At 38.3% G+C, this 24403-nt stretch overlaps 1 protein-coding gene across 1 annotated transcript; it reads right to left on the bottom strand.

Moving 5' to 3' along the window:
* Positions 1-586: 586 nt before the first annotated feature.
* vax2 (ventral anterior homeobox 2) lies at positions 587-21885 on the bottom strand. Its single transcript, XM_024287346.2, has 3 exons — positions 20583-21885; positions 17392-17579; positions 587-4760 (listed from the first exon to the last, which is right to left on the bottom strand). Exons 1-3 carry the CDS (start codon positions 20815-20817, stop codon positions 4263-4265), a joined length of 921 nt encoding a protein of 306 aa, XP_024143114.1. The 5' UTR covers positions 20818-21885; the 3' UTR covers positions 587-4262.
* Positions 21886-24403: the final 2518 nt, after the last annotated feature.

Raw genomic sequence — 24403 nt, 5'->3', positions numbered from 1 at the left:
AAAAGCAAGTTTTCTGTGTGTTTTTGAAGTAAAAAACACAAGTTATGCTGGTTTTCAGTGCAAAAATACATAATAATGTGGATTAGTTGAACATTTTTTAAGGTTTAAAAGCCTAAAAGTGGCTCCTTATTGTTTATTTTAGCACTTTAGTGTAATTCTACCTTAAATTTAAAAGCCTTTTGGTTTAAGAAGACGTAAGACCTCAGAGTTCACATCAAACTACAAAACGTTTCTATCTTTTCAGACTATAATAAAACCCAAATTGTCACCAGCAGCTTTATGAAACTCAATTAAAAGCTAAAAATCATGTTCATTCAGTGTCCCGCCGGCATGAGAAGGAAGACTTTTATGTCACCCGACCCAACAAAAACGTCATTAATATTTTAGGAATACAAATTCCGAGCTTTTCAGCAGAAAGACCTGAAAGGTGAAAAGGTTTTTACCTTGGTTGGTGACATGAATAAAAGCAGAGCGAAGGTATTTCGTAGATATGCAGATGAGGTTTGAAGGCTGATTCTAAAAAAAAAAAGCTTTTCATTCCAAAACGATTTGTCCTTGAAGGTGATAAAATAAACAACACAAGAGGCAAATTACATAGACATATATTTATATGCATATGATTAAAAATACATATACATATTGTACATTATCATAGCAGAGCGTGAAACAGCTCTGACAGCCCAGAAACCAAAGTAAGCCTCTTTTAAATAAGTGCAAAATGTTAATGAGACAAAGAATTGTAAAGCATATATAAAGTTGTTTTTTTTTTCTTTTTTTCTGAACTTTCTTTCACATTTTTGTTTTTTTTCCTGTTAAAATCACACGGAGCAGACACGGAGATAACTTGTGCAAAGACCCATTCATATATATTTATATATAAAGTCATATCTACTGTATGTACAGCTTGTTTATTATAAGTAGTAGCTGGTGCTGTTTCCGTTTTACTGCTTAAAAGAAGCAAAGTTGCAGGACCTCGACTGTGCACGAACCAATAAATAATGAAACCTTAAGAAAAAGTCGGTGGCCGAAGGAGGCGGTGGTGATTGCATCCGGCGAGGGTTAAGCCGCCACAACGGAAACTGCAGATTGTTTGTGATTCTGTGACGGAATCTCCAAATTTATCAAGCAGTTACTGCAGATTCATTCTGGAAAAACAAAAAAAAAACTACTCTATTTTTGAGATAAAATGCAATCAGTGATGAAACCTTTAAAAAAAATCCCATGCTAACTGAAAAGTGAGCAGTTTTCACTCTTTGTCTTTAGAAAGGAAACAAAAAATAATAAAAACCAAGAAGCGGGCCTCCTGACCTCTCAGCTCCATTTCTCTCCTCAATATTTGATGGTGGAGCGTCTAAATTATGGATGTCCTTATAGAAAATAATAGTGTTGAACAGGAGCGCAGGTGTGTCGCTGCAAAGAGCAGCGAGGATGTTCTCTGCAGCACGGCTGAAGAAAACAACAAGAAATTATTCGATGCAACATGGGTGCAAAAAGGCCCGGCCTGCAAGCAAATCTAAGGTCAGATCCCCTCCACCCCAGCGTCTCTGCAGCTGCAAGCATGCAGGGCGCTTTCAAAAACCAGACCACTATTTACTGTAAATGCATTCCTAAATTGATGTCATGGCAGTGCACTTTTTTCTTTTTTCTTTTTTTTTTATGCTATGCATCAAGCCACCTTTAGACAGCCCGAGAGAGAAAAAAACTCACATTCAGGAGGAATGAAAAGAAAAAAAACACACACAAGAGACGGGAGCGAAGAGGTGAAAACTCAGCTGACACGCACAAATTGAGGCCAAACTCTGGCAAATGACAGGTTTGCACAGGTGATTTTTGGTTTTTTTCTCTCTGGACAATAAAGGAGCGCGAACAAATGTCATCATGTGGAAGAGAAACAAATGGAAACACCTGATGCTTGTCATGAATTGGACTTTTTGTTCAAGTGCAGAGAGGTCGACTCAGCTTCAAATCTGCAAATGAGACAAACCTAAAGAAAAAAAATGTAGAAATTAACTGCATGGATTCTCTAGAATTTAAGGAGTGAAAAGGAAAAAGTGCTTTCAAAGATGAAATCAGAGGAAACCCTTTCAATAATGTAGTGTTGATAATCATAATTAACGGAAAGCAGGAACTCAAAAAATGCTAACCTCTGGAAATTCCACATTTACAAACTAATATCAAAGATTTGGGGAGAAAAAAGCAAATGCTATGAAATAGTTATGCAAAACTTGAACAGCAAAGTCTCTATTTTTGTGATTTCCTGACAAGAAATCATCAAAAACACCCACTGTAAGTCAAAGTTGGAGTGAAAAATTAAGGTAAAAACTTACAGATTGATTCTCAGTTTTTATCAACAAGCGCTGCAGCTCCGACACATTAAACTCCAGACTGAGATGTGGATTTCATCACCGAACTCTCTCTAGCTGTGTCCGAATTCCCTCCCTACTCCTTATGAACTACTAAAAAACTTTTATCATAGATTTTACGAAATTAAAAAAAATGAATAAATATGATAATTTTATATGAATCCGTTGTGTTCTGCTGATGAAAACATGGATGGTTTATATGAAAAAATAATAAATGAAAGTACTTCTTCTTCACTGGTTTTTATTATGCGCCAATCTAGTAAGCATTGATACACACTGGTATTTCGCAAAGGCTTCTGGGAAATTTTGTAATTGTAGATTTGGACAACTTTATAAAATGGTGAACGCAGCATATAGTGCATTTAGGATACAGTCACATTTCCAAAAATGACATCCGAATTGCAAGTTTTTAGCCAAATTCAGCAGGTGTCGTTTGCATTCGAAAAGCTACAATTTAGTGGCGATTGGACAATTTTTCTCCAAAAGTTAACACCGGTCAGAGGCCACATGTGGCCACATTTTGACGTAGAGCAGTGACAGGTGGGGATCAGGGACGGACTTACAATGTAGGCAAAGGTAGGCGATTGCCTAGGGCCCCAAATACTCTGGGACCCCCAACACTCTGTAGCCCGTAACACTATTGAGCCCTGAGTTGAGCACTTAATAAAAGTGTCTAAAATGAAGAATTATTTAACTCTGTCATGAAAAAGATGCTTTTAGGCTGATCATGTGAAAGTGAGCCCCGACCCTTTGCAGTAATGAAAAGCTAGAAAGCATTTTCTAGCCCAATTTTAATTCTAGTGCATCCAATAAAAATGTATGGTTTTTTTTCAAGTAAAAGAAATGATATAAAATAAATTTATTTAACATTTAAATGTGATTTCAGCTTTAAAGGATATCAAAACATTTGGATTTTTAAATTGAATTTCTCTAAAAGTGGACTTATAAGGACGTTACTCAACATTTTACTCGGTAAGGATTTATATAAAATAATAATTCATAAAACCGCTCTGATTGGACGATGAGTATATCTCTTGACGCCTAACTACATCCATCTACAACCTGGCGACAGAACACTGGTATTGAGTGAATTCGGACACAACCTCTGAGTCTGATTTTGCCTTTTTTTCCATGAACCAAAAAATCGGTGCCAAGAGTTTAGCTACCTTAACTGACCGGAGAAACACCTCCAAAGCTCCATCTGCAAACCGCGTTGGCAAACTTTCCAGTTTCCTTTTTTTTTTTTTTCGACACTGAACCATCAACGGTAGATATGTGAATTTGCCCTGCTTGCCCAGATCCTATCACATCATACACAAACACAACCAAAGAAAGAGATTACAAAGACTACAGCTGGACACCAAACAGACTGATATCAAAATGCTACGTTTTTGTTTTTTTTTTCTCTTAAGTATTTGTTTCTATTGTGATAGCACACCAACTAAAACCCAACATGGCCACTTGAACAGGTATAGAAATGTGGACGTACTGCTGTGGTTGAAGGACCTCCCCCCCTCATTCAGACACCTTTTTTTCTGAAATATTCTCGTCAAGTATTTTTTTTTTCTTCCTGAACAGTAAATGAAGGCCTGTAGAGAGAAATCAGACAAACAAACTCACTGGACACAAAGTGAAGAGTCACTTAAAGCCACTGTGCTGACAGTGGTGATAAAAACATTTGTCTGCAACAAACACACACAGCAAATCTTCAAAAAAATGTTTTTTTAGTAGTGTGGAAGAGTGGAACTGTCCCTTTCCATCAAGTCTTTTTCACCATTTTGTGACAGTGTACTAAACAGTGCTGTGGCACAAAATGGTGCTGTGAGAAAGCAACCGTCAGGCTCCGAGGTGCCATCTTGACAGGGTGACAAGGAGGAAGTTGAGACTACGACTTCCTGTTTAGGAGACTGTCTTCTTCCCGCCTAAATCTGCTTCCTTCCTGTCCAGCCGCATGTACGGCTCAAAGGCAGAGGAACCGCAGCCGTACGAGGAGGTCAGTTCGTGATGGGCCCCCCCCAGGAGTGGCATGGAAAAGCAGAGGGAGTGCGGGGGTGGGACCCCCAGCCTGGGTGAGGGCGGGGTGCCGCCCAGAGAGGGCAAGGAGAGCCCAAATGTCCCGCCCGGCAGGGAGCTGGGAGGGGTGCTGCTGCTGATGCCAGGGGAGGTGGAGGAGCCCCCGCCCGGGCTGCTGAGCAGGGAGCCGTTGGCCGGGTGGGCGGGAGGCCCCAGCAGAGAGTTCGGAGGCGGGGCGGGCCCCGACAGGAGGCGGCCCTGCTCCAGGAGGCGGAGAATGTTGCACGTGGCCAACGACTCGGACGTGGAGGAGGAGCGCTTGTCTGAATCCTTGGTGGTGTCCTTTTTCTGTTTGGTCCGGCGGTTTTGAAACCAGACCTTAACCTGCAGCAACAGAAACAGCACTTTGTTCAAGAATCCGGAAACTTCAAAATAAAAGACCTAGAGAGGTTTTCTAACAGCCAAAAATTATAAAACAAACAAGCTGATTTAATTTTTTAAGGTTATTTTCATACATGTTTGTAATTGTTATATTTGTCTTGTGATTTTATTTATTTATTTGATTATTTATTTACTTATTTGTTTGTTTTTTCTGTTTAAAATAAAGGGGAGCAATGATGGAAGGCTATTAAAATGATGGACTGCAGCCCTTTGATTGACATTTTTGGAGATTGATGGACCTACAAATTCAATTAGCTAAAGATTATGAAATATTTTTTAATAGAAGTGATTACTGTTTAAGTTTTTTTTCATTTGTGTAGTATCTTTGTTTGTTTTTAAGAAATTCGGAATGCTAAAAAAAAACAACAAATTTTAAGGTGGAGATCAGAGGAATAATAAATAAATAAGAAATAGTATGTTTTTGTAAATCTAGCCTTTTTGGCTTTTTTTTATTTAAATAAGAAATCTCAATAATTGAAAGACTTGATCATTCTTTTACGGTAAAGACATAAAAGTTCATAATTATTGTGAACATTTCCTAAAAGCAACATTACTTTTGCGTAAATTTGCAAAAATTTTTTTACGTCTTTTATCCTGCATCCCATAAAATATACAAAAATTATCAAGTTGGTGCAAAAAATAATCGACTTATTATTGACATTATAAAAAATATATAAATAAAAAAGGAACATGTAAAGTTTTTATGCTGGTTTTTCAGAATAAGAGCCTAAAAATACAGAATTGATTGGTTTTATGTAACAATAACAAACAAAAACAATTAGTTTCTCTTGAGGTCAATGTGGCTAATCATTAAAAATATCCTTCTTTTACTTTGAGACGTATATAAAGAATAGTAAAAAAAATCTTGAAAAATGTGCATTATCTTGATTTTTTTCAATCACTAAAGAAAATTATCATTAATATTTTTTTTTATTTTAAATGTTTTGTAATTTTTGCAAGAAAAAAAAAATTTTACTGGCAGTTTGGATTTCAAAAATTATTATTTTAAAAGATTTTTAGCTATAAAAGTTTCCGAAACATCTATTTTTAAATTACAGTTTCTCTATTTTTCTGCATTTTGCAAAAAAAGTTGTCTCAAATATGAGCAGCAAAAAAACTATTTTACTTACATTTTTCAGGAATCCACTTTCTTTTCCCTTTTATTTATTTTTGTGGGCAGTGGAGTTTGAGATGTTTACTAAAATGTAAATATTTATTTTGTCAAAGTTTTACAAAGGTAAAAAAGTTAACCAGAACAGTTGATGTGACGACTCTTTACCAGTTTTCGTTCATGTTGGTCATGAAAGGGCACCAGGGTTAAAAGGTCATGAACCGTCGTTCCAGCAGGAGCACAGTGACAGCGGCTCGCTGAACTCCACCTGCCCTTGTCCTCCATGTTTAATTGATAGTATGCAACGTGGCTTCATAGCAGCTGGACAACTCTCAGGGTGTTGTGTGTTGATTTCAGGGAACAGAGGAGTCATGGGAGATTACTGTATGGCGGGCCACCGCGGAGAGAAATCCCAAGAATGAAATATGCAAACGGTGCTGACCGAGACACAGCAAGGTCTGTGTCAGCACACATTCAGAGGATTTCAGAGGCTTGCAGTTTGACAGGTGCACATTATCAGCAAGCTGTCGGATTTGCCCTCAGTGCAGGCCAAATTTGGTGCTTAGAAAACCCCACATGTGACTTGTTTGCTGTGAACCTCCTTTATTGTGCAAGTTTAGTGGATAAAAAGATATTTTTTTGTGATTTTTTTTCAAAGAAATATCCTAAATAAATCATAAAATCCTATTAAAAGGGTTTATTTTTAAAAGGTTTCAAGTGGTCTTTTAATTGTCATTAGGCCGTCGTTAGCCAAAATCAATGTAATTTTGACTATAAGTGGCAGAAATTCATCTGAGGTTTTGGGCGGACATGTTGTACTGAAATAAGTCCGCCCCCACTTCCCGACACCCATGTGTTCAAACACTCTTCTGCCTAGTGTGAATTTGTACATTTATTCATTAAATGTCCTTCCTGGTTGTATTCATTTTCAAATCAAAGTACAAATGTAATTTGTAATACTCCACAGCTGCTTGTCCAAAACAATATCGATGATATTAAACAGGATTATTTCTCTCTTACAACCAGGTTAAAGTAGGGCTGCACGGTGGCGCAAGTGGTTAGCGCTCTCGCCTCACAGCGAGAAGGCCCCGGTTCGAATCCTGGCTGGGACCTTTCTGTGTGGAGTTTGCATGTTCTCCCCGTGCATGCGTGGGTTTTCACCGGGGACTCCGGCTTCCTCCCACCGTCCAAAAACATGCTTCATAGGTTAATTGGTGACTCTAAATTGCCCCTAGGTGTGGATGTGAGAGTGAATGTGTGTGTGATTGAGGCCCTGAGACAGACTGGAGACCTGTCCAGGGTGTACCCCGCCTTCGCCCATCAGTGGCCGGGATAGGCTCCGGCACCCCCGCGACCCCGAAAGGGAAGAAGCGGTCAAGAAAATGGATGGATGGAACCAGGTTAAAGTTAGACAAAGGTTACAAGTTCTTTATTGAATGCTGCTTGTTTGATTATGACGGTAATTAAGATTTTTTTTTTTTTTTCTAATTGATGCTAATGCTAACGCTAGCATGACGGAGATGAGATGTAGAGCTGAGGAAGATCTTTTCTGCCCTGTAAGTTGCTTACATTTCCATGCTCACAAAATCACTAAAACAGAACTTAAGTAAGACATTTTAAACGTGTCTTACAATAAAGAAAAACTAATAACTGTTGCATTATTTTCTGATGTAGCTCCCCTTTATTGTTGCTCATAACCGTGTCTGATCCATGCGGGATAATATAGGTAAACAAGGATAAAAATTATTTGTAACCAGCAAAAAAATATTCCTGTTAAAAGCATTCCTATTTTTACAATTTTTTACAAAAAGACGCGCAGCTAACATGCAGCAGTGCGCTTTTTACATGTTGCCAACATAAATTTCCATCAGTTTTTTGTGCTCAATCTTACTCAAAACTTGTGCGAATAACATCAAGAAGCACAAATAACCCATTAAAATATTATGTGCTCAAATAATTATTTACAGACTTTGAAAAAAACATAAATAAACATTTTTTTAGTTAGCCAAGTTTTAGGCTAATTCATTTCTAGACTTTATTTTATTTAACTTTTGCAGATTTATTATTTTTCATTTAAGTACACGTAACTTTTTATTCCAGTTTGCACTCTTCACCTGAGGCGGAGCTTGTAATCAGGTGTTTGTGATGGTATCACTTTCCGGCAGCAGCAGGCTCAAGAAGCAGTCAGCACAGGTGAGATCATAGTTTCAGCTTCTGACCGTGACGCAAATAATGGGATCAGGGAAGATCCCACAGCTCAGTGAGGAGGACAGCAGCTGTAACTGCTCCAAAAAGAACAGAGGTGCTCATGGGAAGAGGACAGAAGATGCTGAGATCAGCATCAGGACCGATGGCTGCAGCTTCCTCCTCCTCCTCCTCCTCATCTGAGTGTGGGTTTCCTGCCCGTTAGCTCACATGCCGCCTTCCTGAGATCGCCATGTGCATTTCACTTATGCGCCAACGCCTGCCAGCAACAACCACATCCCATAAAAGGCTTTCACAGCAGATGAAACTCAGAGCCAATCCCTTTTCTTTATCCCTGCTGTGGGCGTGTCTTTGTCTGCTCACATCGCAGTCCTTCTATCCACTCCTCGGGGGGAAAAAGGGGCAAAAAGCTTTCTGGCGTTAAACAGGGATTTTTTTTTTTTTAGACGGGTGGAAATGATGAGTAGAGAAGAAAGCAATACTGCATTTGGTACATCTACACTATTGGATGTAAATCCTTTTTAATGGGATCCAGGGTTCAGAGCTGGGGCAGAGATTACCAAGGGAGATCTGGATGTTGCGTGACCTGCATTTGCCCCAGGCTTCACCCTCTGGTCTGCAAGGGAATAGTCAGCAGCCAGGTGAAAATGTTTGGACCAAAGATGTTGACGCTGCTGCCAGATCAGGAAATGCGATTTAACTGTTTTGTACCCCCTCGGTTCACTCTATTTGTTTCAGGTTTTAGGTCAGATCTCTTTTAGTATTTTTTTTTAAATTACCTCTTCAAATACCTTAATAACAGAGTAGCAGCTGCAGTTTGAGGATATTGTTGTTTTAAATATATTCTGTTTTGCTGTTCTTAAAGAGGTTAACTGCAGGTTAAACTAGAGTGAATAAGTCTGCTCATTTGTGTGGGTATTGCAAGAATATTTCTTTACTGTATGTATCAGTCCGACCCAAAAACGCACAAAGTAAGTGCTGAAAAAGGGAAAACGATGGAGGTAAATATGGTTGGTGGGAGAGTTTTTGAGGTCATGCCGCACAGCCAATCACTGTGAATGCAGAGCAGGCAGGCGGGGGGGAACTGGGGAAGAGGTAAAAAGGTTAAGCCAGATCGAGGCCCAGTGTACCGATCAAGTAAGTATGCATGTGTGGGTTCAAGAACTCACGTATAAGCCTCGCTCTGTGCCAGGCCACAAACCGGGCTGCAGCGGCAGCATTAAGGGAAGCAAACCCTCCGCTCCATAATACAAAGTGATCTGCAGGATTGCATCGCTAAAATCTCTCGTACGGACACTTTGCGGCTCTTTGGCACATTACGTGACCTCGCTGCTTTCACGGCGACCCCGTTCAGAACCCCTGATCCCAGGCATGTGACGGACGCACAATGAAAACACGTTGTACCAGGCGCTCCTGTGGGCTTTTGAACGTAAGCGACCAGCGGACACGTGAAGGAGAAGATGATGCTTTTAGAGGGAACATAAACCAAAAGATTTACAAGAAAACTGATACAAGACAAACATGATACAAACAGCGTGAAGTAGGGGTGTGTTTTGATAAGAGTATGGCGATACGAAACATATCGTGATACCGCCTCACAATGAGATATGTATCATATGTCCCAAGACTGTACCTAAAAGAGTGGGATTTGTAAAAAAAGAAAAAAAACTCTATCCAATGTAAAAATAATAATTTTATTAATGATCAAAACTGTATGTCATATACAAGTTGCTTTTACCCACAAGTTAAAAATGCTTTTATTTTGGCAAATTAGGAAAAAAATGTTCTTAAAGGGAACAGTCAACACTATCTGATTTCCATGATGAAATATTTTTGAGTATAAGAAAAAAAATGGTGGAAAACAAAAGATGTTCATAAATAATTAATTAAATATTGCCATGTCAGTATTTTAATACATGCACGTTTCCCCAAATAACAAAATATTTTGCCAAATCGATTTTTGTCCCTACACCCTTTGCATAAAGGATTGAAAACTTCATTTTTCCTTCATCTCCGACTTATTTCTCTACAATTTTTTCCTACAATCGAGTTAATATTTTATAGTCAGTACGGATTCTGCACAAGAATTATAAACATAATACATGCAGACATTGTGTCAGATCAACACAGTGAAGCTCCCGTCTCCTGACAAACCCATGAAAACTTTCTCTTTTCCTTCCCTGACCTCACATTACCCTCCGGCCCGATGCCATCTTCCTCTAAAGCGGTGCAGCATCATCATTATCATCACATTTCAGCTGACCTCTAAACCTGGAACCATGTCCGGTCATGGTTCAGCTGGGGGTTAACCCCGTCTTACAGAATGGCTGGTAGATATGGCTGACTAATCCTCCTTAGTGCAAAAGCACTTGGGACTGTTATGAAGCCCATCTCTTTCTCTCCCCTTCATCCCTCCTTCTTTCCTTTCGTCCCTTTGTCGTCTGTCCATCAGCTGTCCTCCTCTCCCCGGAGTGAACCCTGCAGGACGCCGCGCACGTTTTGGCAAAGAAAATTGAGACTTTTCCCGCATGTCACCCTGCAGTCACTTTTATTACACTAAAGGCCCCAGATATATATATATATGTACATATATATACATATATATATATATGTACATACATGTATATATATATATATATATATCTTGCTCCTGCGTTAGGGCTGGTGTCCCGCCCTGGTGCGTTGAGCTGATAAGAGCTGATATATATATATATATGTATGTATATACATGTATATATATGTGTATATATATGTACATATATATGTGCATATATACACATATATATATATATATATATATATATATATATGTATATGTATATATATAAGAAATTTGACATAAATATCAAGCTGAATCAATTTAATCACATTCTGACAATTTAAAAAAAATTATACATTTGTTGTATTTTATTTCATTATAACCCTAAAGTGCTAAAATTTTAAACAACCTCTAAAAAAGTCTTGTGGTAATGTATTTTTCATGGCTTCTTACATATCTGCAGTTTTCGCCACGTAAAAGCTGCTGCATTTATGATGTGTACTTTCTTTGACTTTAATTTCTACTATGGAGATCCTGCATTCTAGTTTTAAGACAAATCTTTTTTTAAATGCTAATAAAGCGAGAAATCATCTTGTGAGTTTTGTGTAAGTGACGTTTGAGGGATTCTGAGTACAAATTTTCACCAAATTTAGCAAAAAGATTCTAATCGCTGAAGCTTTTTTGGAACTGCAAACATGTTTGAAATTTCAGAAATGTCCATATTTAAAGTATTTTATGCATTTTTAATTTTGACTGTATGTTCACAAATGTACCCCAAGAATTGCACGAATAACCTCAAACATTTACCCTTCAGGCAAAGAGTGCAAGTCAATGTAAAACGAAAACTTTCTGATTCCAGTTTATCTACTTTCCCATTTCCTGATCAGCTGTAAGATTATATGCTGGTTTCATGTAAGGAAAATGAGAGCTTCCTTCAATAGTAATCATTAAAGATGAACCTGAATAATTACTGTTATGTTCTGATTCCATTTTTGAGTCATTTTTTCCAAGAGCACAGATGCAGCGTCTGAAAGTCTTCCTTCCTCCTATTCTTAAGGTTTGCACAAGTCGTGCTCTGTACGCCTCTCTGCTGCATCTGCAAACCCTATCGGGTCCTCTATGTTCCAGACAAGTGTCCAGACATGGTGCGTCTGGACCACCCTGGGCACAACGAGGACATTCAATGAGGACGCATGGAAATGCAACATAATAATTTACCAGAGGAGGACACAGGAACTGTAAATGTTATTACTCTACGTTGATCGTAAGCTCTTACGTTTATGAACTGTATCAAAAACAATATTTGGGCTCCAAGAACAGGGATAGCATTAGGGTTCACTCCTGCCAGGGTGTGTTTCCATGGGAACCGATGCCTCACAGATGACCCAGAGCGGGTTATTTTGAACATAAGAGGTCTTCATATGTAAGAGCATCACCTACTGACTAATCAGTTCTCCTGGAAATGGCGTCAGCGTTCTTAGAGGATCTGGAGCAGCTGATGTGCAGATCCTGACGAGCTCTGAGAGGACGCAAAATGAGCCACAAACGCTAAAGGCTTTCCCTCTCAGGAACCACAAAGGGTTGCTCCTGTACCAAACTTTATTAGAGTTTCAAAAAGCCAATATTGATACCAAAACAAGGACAAAAATACTTTTTTTGATAGTTTTTAGCTTTGCTAAGAGTTCAAAAATGGCGAGCAATATCGGAGCTGTCCAGCCAGATTCCAGGAAAACCAAGACGTTCATGGATCTATTTCTCTGCAAGTGGATGCATCAGAATAGTAGGGAGCTTGTGGCCCGTCCAGCCTATTTTCCACATCACAACTACACTATTTTTTAGATGACATTTTTTTATCTGCTCCTGATTCACAACGGTTTGATTAAATAATACTCCAAATTACAATTTTAGCTATAATTTTCTTTATAAATGTCCTGTATATTTAGCAAAATGCCACAAGAACACCTTTTTGAGTTAATTTCTTATGTAGGTGCAATACATTTGAACTTTGTTTTAGCAACAGAAAATCCCTTAAACATCTGACCTGCTTCACGAGAAAAAAATAAATTCAAAGAGGCGGAATTTTAAAGCAATCTATGATATTTTAGTTTAAAAAAAGACAGTTTATTTTTATTTTTTGCTCTGAAATGAAGAAAAACAGAGCAATAAAATGATTTGCTGTTTCATCACGAAGGGAAGAAGCTGTTATTCCTTCAGCTTCACTTTGCTTGACTGGTTATAGATCAAACCAGGTTAACTTACTGGGGCAAAAAGGGTTAATGCAGGTGGAAAATGTGTGTAAAAGTAGCGTCAAATGTGACATCAGTGGCAAAGAAAAAGAAAAAAAAAACATTGCTAATAGGTTTTTTTTTACCAGGCTTCATTGAACTCAGATATGTTGAGAAAAGTGACCCAGCCACCAAAAGAAAGGTTATTTTCCAGCAACATATAGTTATGTCAAGGTCAGTTTTGAGCATTTTGACATTTTTTAACTTTGGTTAAAATCACCAGAAGACATAAAAACATAAATGCCATTCTATGTTCTTTATTTGCTTGGAAATTCAGGAAAACATCCATCTAAGAAAATGGTTTATGTCACATTGTTTTGGACAAACTAAATTCAGCTCATTTTCAAATCCATCATAAACCAGGTTGGATGAAGTCACTGGAATTTAGACTTTGGCCGCTTTAGTTTGACGCTCAGCCTGTTCTCTGCATGGTTCACTCCTGAACTTAGTCAAAGAAAAGCTTTTGGTTCATCCTGACATGAAGCTCTTCCTCAAACCGTCAACGGGAGATGAGCGAAATCTTCCTGAAGTGAAAACCCTGAACCCGTCTGAATGTATAGTTTCCAGAAAGGTAAAATGGCAACATTTCATAAGCATGACTGCACTGGAGAAATGTCTGCAGGCGGCCAAACACATGTGAAACCGATCTGAGATGCATCATCCACTTGACCTAAACAAGCTGCCTCCCTGCAGGAAAAGGTGCTTATGCTGACTCTGCAGTTTTGATTCATGTTTTTGTTTCACTTGATATTCAAGCATTTTTTTTCTTTTTTTTTTCTTTTTTTGTGATGTTTTCTTTTTAAAAAGTGAAAAGAAAAACACTTTCAAAGTCAATCAAACACCCCAGATCCACATCCAATTAAAATATTGAAAATAAATGTAAGAAATGCTACTCTTTATGTCATAATTTGGATGTTTTTCAAGAAATAACTTTCTCATTAGCACCTTTTTAATATTTAACTGTGGAAAATCCTTGAGTAACACATCTATTAGGATTTGTGTCAGAATTTAAACATCTTTGACAGCAATTTTAGAGTGCAGTGATTTTCATAAGCAGAAATGCATCAGATCAACTTTCCTCTTCACACAAGAAAACAGTCAGTATAACTAAAGTCATCTGCAATTAGTTCTCCACATCTGTGTTCAGACAGATTTACACTGCAGATTAAGTACAATTCCATGAGCAAGCTCGCTTCATTTTAAGATGCCAGATTAAACTGGTTCACCACAGCAACCATTAAATCCATAGCTTCTTCATGGACTGGGTGCAAACAACAGAAAGCTGACCCAGTGACATCCTATCAACTCAGCTGGAAAAACTCTGAGGGATTTGAAGTAACTTGAGATGTCTTCACGTCTGTTCAAGCACCCTGTGTGTTTGACGCCAAATCAGAGCATGCAGAAGTGTATTTATAGCAGCAAATGATGCTAAAGCTTTACAGTAAAGCTGATAAAAGGTGGAGCTTCATGACAGAAAAAGTACAAATACTCTAAAAATGCAGCATCAAACGTCCAGAGACATGAGCATACCTTCACAATAAGAGCAGGTGGCTGCTGCTCTGCAATCATCTCTGAAGGAACTGCCCATCAGGGCTGCAGGAATGAGTCTGCATGCACACAGCCCCCTCCCTTCCCCTGTAGCGGGGAGCCACCTGCCGGGACGGAGGCTGAGGTCCGAAATGGCATGAGATTACTCAAGTAACTTGTAACTACAGGGACCTGTTTCTGCATAGAGTGTTTTCTACCTGAATAAACGGGGTAGCTTCTGGAGGTGACTATATATATATATATATATATAAACCTACATACATGAACGCTCATGTCTGAGAAGGAGTGCATCATCCACAAAAAAGCAGATTTGTGTGAGTCTACAACAGCAGAATTAAGGTTTCTCTATCAAAACAAATACTAACAAAGATAGTATCACTTTATTTGTTGTTTGTTTATGAGTTGTGCAGATCAGACTGACATTAAACTAGCATTAAATATATAATAATCAACTGCTAAAACAGTGAAAGAGCCCCTTGATTAATATTTTTTACAAAATGTTAACAACTTTGAATTTTACAAAAAACCTTCTCTGCTGAAAACTACTAAATTATCTGACAAAAATAAATAAGTAAATAAAAGCAAACACAAAAAATAAACTGCCACAGATGCTAGGCAGGCTAAATAAACATTTTTCTGTGACGTCATGTAGGCCACGCATGCCCCGGAGACAGTGGGAAAAAGTCGCTTTTTTTGGACTTTATAAAATAAAAATAACTTTTGAATGCTGAAAATTGTATTTAAGCTAATATGTTTGAATATATTTCAGTAACACGAACAATAGCCTAAGAATTTGATGTAAATGTTATAATATTCTTCGCCGGTTTTTTTGTTTTCTAGAACAGGTCTACGCATGCGCCACTTTTTACAGGTTTTGAATGTAATAACTTTATTGTTTTTACAGTTTCGTACAGCGTCTCAAAAACAATAGAAGGCGGTTTGTTTCAAATCAGTGTATAAACGCTAAACGGCGAACTTCTTGGCTTAAAATTGAAATAAACTCTTCCTTCAAAATGAGACCAAAATTATTTGACACTAATAAAAATATAATAATGCGACGGTGTTGAAAACAGGCCTATAGCTAAAGTCTCCAAACATTACCTTGAATATCCACTTGTTTAAGCTGCGGTGAAGCTAAAACTCGGACTGATTTTATATTTCAATGATCGACTTATTTTAGCCTAGTTTTATTATTACAAACAAACAAAAATACCGTTTTATATAATTTAGATCAAAGAATCTGTGAGTTTTACCCAAAAACGAAATGAATAACTCCGAAAATATTTTAACACACTTAAAATAAACCAACATTTTTCATTTATAATTATGTAAAATTTATCATAAACTAAATTGTACTAAACAATAGGTTTCTTAATGCAGCATTTCGTTTTACTGTTTATTTTGGCCCAGGAAGAAAAATAATAAAAATAAATCCTAATAATACATACAAATAAAAAAACTAAGTTAGAGATTGTGTTTGTGGTTTAGTAAATAAAAATAAAAGTTTAAAGTTGAAGGGATGTGAAGGAGCTTTAACTATGTACCTTTAAATTTGACAAATGTTGTGTGCGCATACTGCGGCTGCGCGGGATCAGGTTAAACACGCATTTGCTTGAAATCCCGCATCAAAACGACTGAAACCGCCGTCCCTGAAGTCCACTAAAAGCCCCGCAGTTCTTCATGAAGCTGCTAACAGAAATGGTGATTTTGTTTGCACTTGAAGGCCGTTCGAGGCACTTTTCCAGCAACAGGAAGCTGAGGCCCTCTCATGGTCACTGACTCACAAATCCAGCCGTGCACGCGCTACAAGGCACGCGCTCACCCAAGCATCCACCTGTAGTTACAATTCTATGATGTATGAGTCACAGCTAGATTTCTGTGTGCAACAAGTTTTGAGCAAACTTTTTTTCACACAAATTCCTGCAAATAATATATTTTTTGAGTGTCACTGTACACATTTTTTTTTAATTTTGCGCAAATTATAAGAGATTTTAATGCAGTAAGCTTTCCAAATAAAGAAAAAAAGACACCTTTAAGGGTAAAGGTGACACTTAAAGTGGCATTTTGTGGACCATAGTTCCATTTATTTATATATTTTAAGCATTTATTTAAAAAAATGAACATGCTTTTGACAGAAAAACACATTCATAGTTGTTTTTCTCTCTTTTCTGTTGGAAATGAAAAACAGATATTCAGCCACAAATATTGTGAGACCCGCTCTCGAGCACAGAGAGTGTTGCGAATTCCCCGCTGAGGTTCTTTTATTGCTGTGGGGAAACAAATCAAGCTTTAGAGCCACTCTGCATGTTAATGCCGCTTTTATTTTGAAATCCGTGTTGGGTGAAGCAGACTGAACTGTATTCATGTGCGTTTTGGGCCTTAATGGAGGGGAAATCATTTAAATACAACTGGGACGCAACATTTGAGCTCAAACTTATTTTTTTATTTTATTCACATATATGTCAAGAAAACATTTAAAAACAACTTTCTGCTTCTCGATTTTTGATTGGCTGATGAGTCCCCCCCATACACATGCCTGTTACACTTTTGTTCATGTTGGATCAATTTATGTTAAGATATCCAACTATTTGTGACAAAGTGAGACAAATTTCCACAAAAAATAAGATATTTCCATGTTTTTAGAGCAAATTTGATAAATTTGCATCATAATAAATGTAAAGTTTGTTTTTAGCACCAAAAAAAAGATTTTTAAAACATTATTTTTTGAAAAATTTCAAACACAAAATACGTTACTATTAAATTTAACGAACTTGCATTTGATTTTTCTGATTTAAATATCTTATATGTGTTTTCTATTTTTAAATTTGTAAATGTTACATGGATTTAAATGGCGTGGCGTGAACCTGTTGCGCGCTTTTGTCTCACCTGTGTTTCTGACAGGTTCAGCTGCCGGGCCAGCTCCGTTCGCTCGCGTCCTACCACATACTGGCACCGCTGGAACTCCAGCTCCAGCCGGTACAGCTGCTCGGCCGTGAAGGAAGTGCGCGTCCGCTTGGGCCGGTCCAGGTCCAGGCCTTTGGGTAGGACGATCTCCCGGATGGTGCCTTTGGCGTCTATTTAAAAAAAAAAAAAGGAAAAGAAACGCGCATTGCGCACGAATCTTTAGTCACATTTTCACCAAATTTCACACAGAAGTGATACCAGATCTATAAGAGGAGAAACTAATATTCAGCTGAGAAATGTGATTATGGCTTCAGGCGTAAAGCAAAAAAATAAAAAATAAAATAAAAAAATATATATTTTTAGACTAAAACTTTAAGAAGAAATCACAAAAATGAACATTTACATTTATTAATAACCTTGGCTATTCCAATATCTAGCTCAACGAATGCGTCATGATGTCACTCCATGTGCGCAACAAGCCAGATCACGTTTGAATGCCTGCGAGCAAACACAGCAAAAACACAATCTCTCTCATCGCATTCCATATTTCTAATCCCGGTTGACTGCGAGTGACCGAAACTCCCCACTGACTGTGAGAGTGGCGCGTTGCGTGCGCCACAGAGCGCAGGAGGACGTGCGCAAAAACCAGGAGAACTGCGCTTCACCCCCGCGAGCATCGTCTCCATTCCAAGAACTGGAGCTGCACGTATGGAGCTTCCTGGAACAAGAACGTTCTTTATTTCTGTCGTTCAGGGATTCTAAAAGTTTATTTTAGTGAACATTAAATCACATTTTTTTAAATAATAAAATTCAATAAAAATATGATTTACTTGAATATTCGTCATTTTTGGAGAGAAAAAATATTAGTAAACCTGATGCTTATGTTTACCAGTGTAACAGAAAAAATAACGTAAAAAAATATTTGTATTAATTTCACTGAAAAAAGGGACGAACAGACTGAAGAGGAGCTCCTCCTTTATTTAAGCTTTTTAATTCATGAAATATGCAGTCCAAAATAAAATATGAAAGATCCTGAATTAAAGATGAAACAAAACTGATTGAACAGAGTTTTTTTTAACAGTGTACGAATTTATTTATTTATTTATTTATTTATTTATTTATTTATTTATTTATTTATTTCGTTGGTTTTGCCGCGTATTTGCGCCTTAAAGTGATCCAATTTGGCGCATTGCGCACACACAAAAAAGGCAATAAACGGAATATTTTTCAACATGGAAATTTACAACACATATTAAAATGATGCACGCGCTAAATTACAGTTGCTTCAACACACACACACACGCACCCTCCCCCCCCAGGCAGAATGCAGCCCTTCATCCATCTTTACGCACGTCTACCTGGAAAACTCCTCTACAAAATCCTTCCAAATAATATAAATTGTGTATTTCTTCTATGTTTTAGCGCCAGTTTTATTTTGTTTCTTAATCACAAAAGTTGCAGTTCCTGTCAGCACAAAACACGGCAAACCTGCGGCTGCAGACAGTCCCGCTGACCTCCGGGTGACCCCGGTCTCCCTGCAAAAACCCGATCACCGAGACCCGGATTCAAGCTCAAATCCTCACAATGCCGATTTGCTCTACAAGCGGGATTATATCGGGAGCAAAGCCTCTCCCGTTGCTTTTATACCGACATCTTCCTGCACTCCTGCAGCACTCTGCACAGCCTGCAGCGGCGGTGGTTGAACGCGAGGCAGGAGGCGATTCTCACACATTGCATGCATCTATTTTCCCTTTTTCTTCACGCGTGCATTGTAAAACAGTAAACAGCAACAAACATGCAATAAAAGCTTACAAAAAAGTAAATAAATAAGATAAATTGACCAAATTTTCTCACAATTTCTGCATGTCAGATGGAGATGGCCCAATCTCACGGTTTGAAATGTCTCTTTTGCAGCAAAATTTTTAAAAATTTCCTGAGCTCGCGCCTCCCCTCTGTGCGTCATTTTGATGCTATTAAAAAATCCCAAATATTCACAGTATTTTATGTGCAATAAAAACACTATTATTTACTACAAATGCACAAAACAGCAGTCACTCATCAATAAAATATTACAAATACATAAATAATGGTGCAAACAAATCACTTCTGAGATGGTATATTTTTAAAATAAATAGTTAAACTTTGGAAGAATGTTTCATTTTTCCTTTTATCTTTTATTTTATACACATTAAAGTTGCAATAATTCTGTGTTTTTTAATCCAGACATTTTTTTACTTATCTGAATTAAACTCCAACTTTAATGTTCTTAAAAATACATAAAACATTTCTGAAATGTATTAATTTTACATTAAGTTTTGTGATACTTTGCAATGAATTGATTTTTGAGTCAAACAAATGTGAAAATATTTCACATTTAGGACAAAAATGTTATTGTTTTGCTTTATGTTGAATTTTAAAGCATTAATTAAAAAATGTAAAAAGGGTTTTTGCATGTAAGGAAAGATAAATAAGTGTTTATATTTGTTTGGTTTTTAGTGCAAATTTTTAAACACTTAAAATTTATTTTAAAACCTTTTTTTAATGTTACATACATTTAAAATCAAGCACATTATTTAACTTTAATATGCTGAAAAATAGTTACTTATTTGTTTATATTTTAAAAATCAGCAGATAGTTGAAAAAAGGCAGAGGAGGGCCTTTAAAATTTACAAATTAAAGGAAATTTAAACTATTTTATTTTATAAATGTTTGTTATTAATAGAGATATAATGTTTGTTTATTTATTGTTTTTGAAACTGAATGCCCAAACTGTCTTTTGTTTTTTTTTGTTTTGTTTTTTTATTTCTTCCTATTTTTTAATATTCTTTTTTCAAAATAAAGGCCTCAAGATTTGTTTCACTTTTTTCCTGATTTAATTTAACATTTTTTCCTCTTTTTTTAAACACTTCTTTTAAAACTATGAAACACTTAAACATATATTTTTGTATATTTATTCCCATATGGGGGTGTTAAGGCCGCCTATTGTTCCTTCTCCCTGCAGATTTGCTCTTTTGTCGCCTCTTTGGATATGAAATACTTAAATAAATATATTTTATACCATTTATTTTCCATCCTGACATTTTTAAAGTAAAGTCTTCGAGGTGAATGATGCTGAAAGGAAGAAATAGAAACAAATGATGAAGGGAAAACTCGCTCTTTGTTTCTGCACCCACCTCTCACTAAAATCCTCCGACAGTAGTCAGGGTCCACTCCTAAAAGTTTGTCGTGCCCATCCTCGCTGGAGGACGTCGGCGTGGACGCGGACGTCCCAGGCGTGTCCGTGGAGCTCTGCACCGGGGACCTGCCCCCGATCTCCGCGCGGCACTTGCTCTCTATCCTGTCCGGGCACAGGGGGTTGGGTCCACAGCGGTGGCTCCCATCGCCCATAGTCGTGGCCTGATCGAACATCCAAGTGAACCAGTCTCTGAGGTAACCGCTGTCTCCTTCTTGTTTTCCCTCCTTCACTCTTCTTTCTCTACTTTCTTCTCTTTACAAATGTTCTCCAGAAGCGAGGAGAGCATGCCCCCACCTCTCCTTAAAAAACAAGGAAAAATAATAGATCCACTCACAATGAGGCGACACGGTCCTGCAGTGGAACCGCTTTCAGGTGTCGCGCCATGACGCGCGGTCCGGAGTCCCAACCGAAGGAAGGAGGAGTGTTGTGCTGCCGGAGAAAGCTGCGGGTCCTTCTTTAACTACAGCATGAAAACCAAATGCATGGCGACGCCTGTAAGGAGCGCTGAGAAGGAGCAGGGAGGTGCCAACAACTCGCGCGTAAAAACAGAGTCAGAGGAGTAAAAATGAAAAAAATAAAAATATGAAAAAATAAGAACGGAAAAATCTCAGCAGCGTGATCGCAGGGAGAAAAGAAAGTTTCTCCTGGTGTGTTTGGTTCGCCTCAGCTCCTGGTCAGGCGGGATGCATCCGCAGATCCTTGATTTGCATTTTTTTGGTGCTGGTGAGGTGCGTAAAGGGGGTCTCCTGCTTTTGGGGAGCTCACAAGAAACGATTTGAGAGCTTTCACAGAGAGAGGGGGACGGCGGGGGAAGTGGTCACAAGTCAAGACTCGAACACATTTGCTTCACAGCTGAGAGAAGCCGGCTTCAAAATGAAAAAAATAAATAAATAAAAAACACAACACCCCCGCCTTCATAGTCTGAGGATGCTGATGGGAGATGTGTGGATAGTGTTTGTTGGGGAGACGGTATTTCTTACAGAGGCAGGGACTTCCCACGTCATTTCCTGCCAGCGCGAGGCGGCAGCTGATTGGTCCGCCGGCAGGGCACGTTTTGACAAGAGGATGAGCAGCGTTGCAGCGAGGGGCTTAGTCACGGAGACATGAGACAATGATGGTGAGCTCAGGAGCGCGCCAGCAGGACGCAGCGATGTGCGGGTTTCCCCCACCCGGAAAGTTTCTCCCTTCAAATAGTGGAACTTTGAATAAAATTAATCCAAACATGAAAATAAAATAATTTCCAAGCCAAAAAATATTTTTGTCTAATTGTTTGATTCATAAAAGGGCAAAAATACATCTTATTTTCAAAGAATGCGCCTAAAAAGTTGTGAAAATAAATAATTTAAATCAAATGTATTTATTTATAGATTTTTAATCCTCTCAATATTCAAATTGCTTTGTAAGAAATGTGAATATACTCACGAGAGAGCGCAGAGACATGAGAAGAAAAAATCGAGTTTGTTTTACAACAGCGTGATCTTAATTGCGCAGCCCGCAGTTTGTTGTGATTGTGAGATAATTTCAGTCGGAGGGATGGAATTCTGCTCTTTACAGGTAAAGACGTCGGAAAACACAAGGCGAAGGAGGCTTTTTGGAGATGTGTGGGGAGGAGGTGGATTATATAATTATAGTTTTGCTCTCTGTGGATGTGTGTGTGTGTATTTTCTTATTTTTCCTTATCCAAGGCCGTAATTACTGCACACAGCCACGGCTCGTTACTCCTTTCAGCTGGCCTAATCTCACAGAGGATGAATAGAAACTGTCAATCAGACGCTGCACTCAGCAGCGAGACAAGAGGGGACTGATTGCTGCTGCTGCTGCTCGAGCGCACACACATGCGCGCGCACGCTGCTCTCCATTTCTTATCTTGATTGCCTGCTAAAACCATATTCTACCCCAATTCCATGTTTCATATGTTTTTTTTTATTGTGAAAAAATAATTTCCATTAAACGCGTCAGTTTTACGCGCGTTTTGGCACACTTTACGCACGGACGGCGTCTTCCCTTATGCTGCGAAAAAAGGGTCAAACAGAAATGGTTGTCAGTCTGCATGCTGCTGGTGACAGATTGACACTTTGTGTTCCGCTCTGAACATCACGGATGAACTTTTTCTGCTCTTTTGCCACTGCGCACCCCCAACCAATGACAAGCATCCACGGAGTTTATTCAGATCAGCCTGATCTGAGCTGACCTCAACTAAATCAGAGCTAAGCTGGACTCCCAAGATATATATTTTTCTTGTTATGATTATTAAGAGTTTTTTTTTCTCCCAAATCTGATTTCATAGAAGAAGAAAACACTTTGTTCCACTCGATTCCACTGATGGGGGCCCACATGGTGTCACATGACACGGCCGCCTACAGCCGTTCGCTGCCTGTAGGTGTTCACGGGCCGCAAAAGGAAAACTGCTTAATCTTCAACCGGCTGTCCCACCCCTCCCCCACCCAGACTGTCCCTGGTGCATCGGCTGGATTGCAGCCTAGTGGAGATGAATCTGATCAATTAGATCAATCAGCAGAGATAACTGTAATCCCGGAGGTCAGAGGGAGGGCAGCGGGCCACGCGGAGTTCACGCATCCCACACAAGCTCCAGACAAATCTGTACAGGAATGGCAAACATTCGGCCTCGTGCGCAGGAGCTGCAGAGTTCATCTTTTTTTTTTTTGAGTTTATCATGCGGTAAACGCAGGTTACGCACAGGTCTGTCTGTGCGTTCCTAACAGTTCTAAACAATAAGACTGCAGGTTCATCAAATTTACAGCATGTGATCACACCCAGAAGGATTTCAGGGATTAATGATGCTTATAACCTAGTTAGTTGCCCCAATTATGGACAAGGATGTGTTTATATAGACTCATGGAGGAAAGATGGTAGGAAAAGTGCGCAATTTGATCCACTTTCCTCTTGTTTTTCCACACAGATTACAGCAAAAATCCCTTTTTATATATTTTTCCACAGTGAAAACGATTCGTTTCTTCCACTCAATCCCAAGAGACGTGTAGACCGTTCTGGTCTGTCAGAGGTAAGAAGTAAGATTTGAATATTTCACAGTCAACGCATATGGCTCGTGAAAAATGCAAAGCAAAGGCTGAAAGCGAAAAGGAGACAAGTACTAAAGGATAAAAAAAACATAGTGAGATCACCAACAATTGGGAATACATGTTGGACCTTGATTTTTTTAAAACGTAAAATTCCTCAAATGTTTGTTTTAAAAAAAAGAATAAAGCAAAAACCGACAAAATAACAAGAACACATTGTTGGAGGTTTAAATAATTCTGATTTGCGCGTGCCTCATGTTTGTATTGATCTCGAATCCCATTAAAGTCGACTAAAAATATCACAAATAAATAAAATCTGACATAAAAATGCACAATTTAGGCTAAATTTTCACTTGGATATGATAAAAAAAGATGTTCATTTCTGAGATATATGACCATCTCGGAGTTCTTCTGTACTTTAGTCGCATTGTTTCCAGCGGTGTTGCGGGTTTCTCTTTGCGCAAACAACCACTACGCAAACAGAACTACTGCTACTCCTTTTGTTTTTGTTTTACAAATACACCCTGATCCATACGGCTTATAATTATAATGATAATTCCCGTTAATACTGGTGGAGAAAGTTCGTTTCTGGTGCGTCCGGCCTGTTTCTCAGTTTGACGTGGAAAAAGCACAACAACTTTTGCCAAACTCACGGAATCCCAAACAACAGAATTTCATTTTGACAATAAAAGCGTAAAAAAACAACTATTGAATATTTTTC

The sequence above is a fragment of the Oryzias melastigma genome, linkage group LG18 (genome assembly GCF_002922805.2).
Source record: "Oryzias melastigma strain HK-1 linkage group LG18, ASM292280v2, whole genome shotgun sequence".
In the NCBI taxonomy this organism is placed as follows: Eukaryota; Metazoa; Chordata; class Actinopteri; order Beloniformes; family Adrianichthyidae; genus Oryzias; species Oryzias melastigma.
The sequence above is the reverse complement of the archived record's forward strand: the minus strand, read 5'-3'. Positions and strand labels throughout refer to the sequence as shown.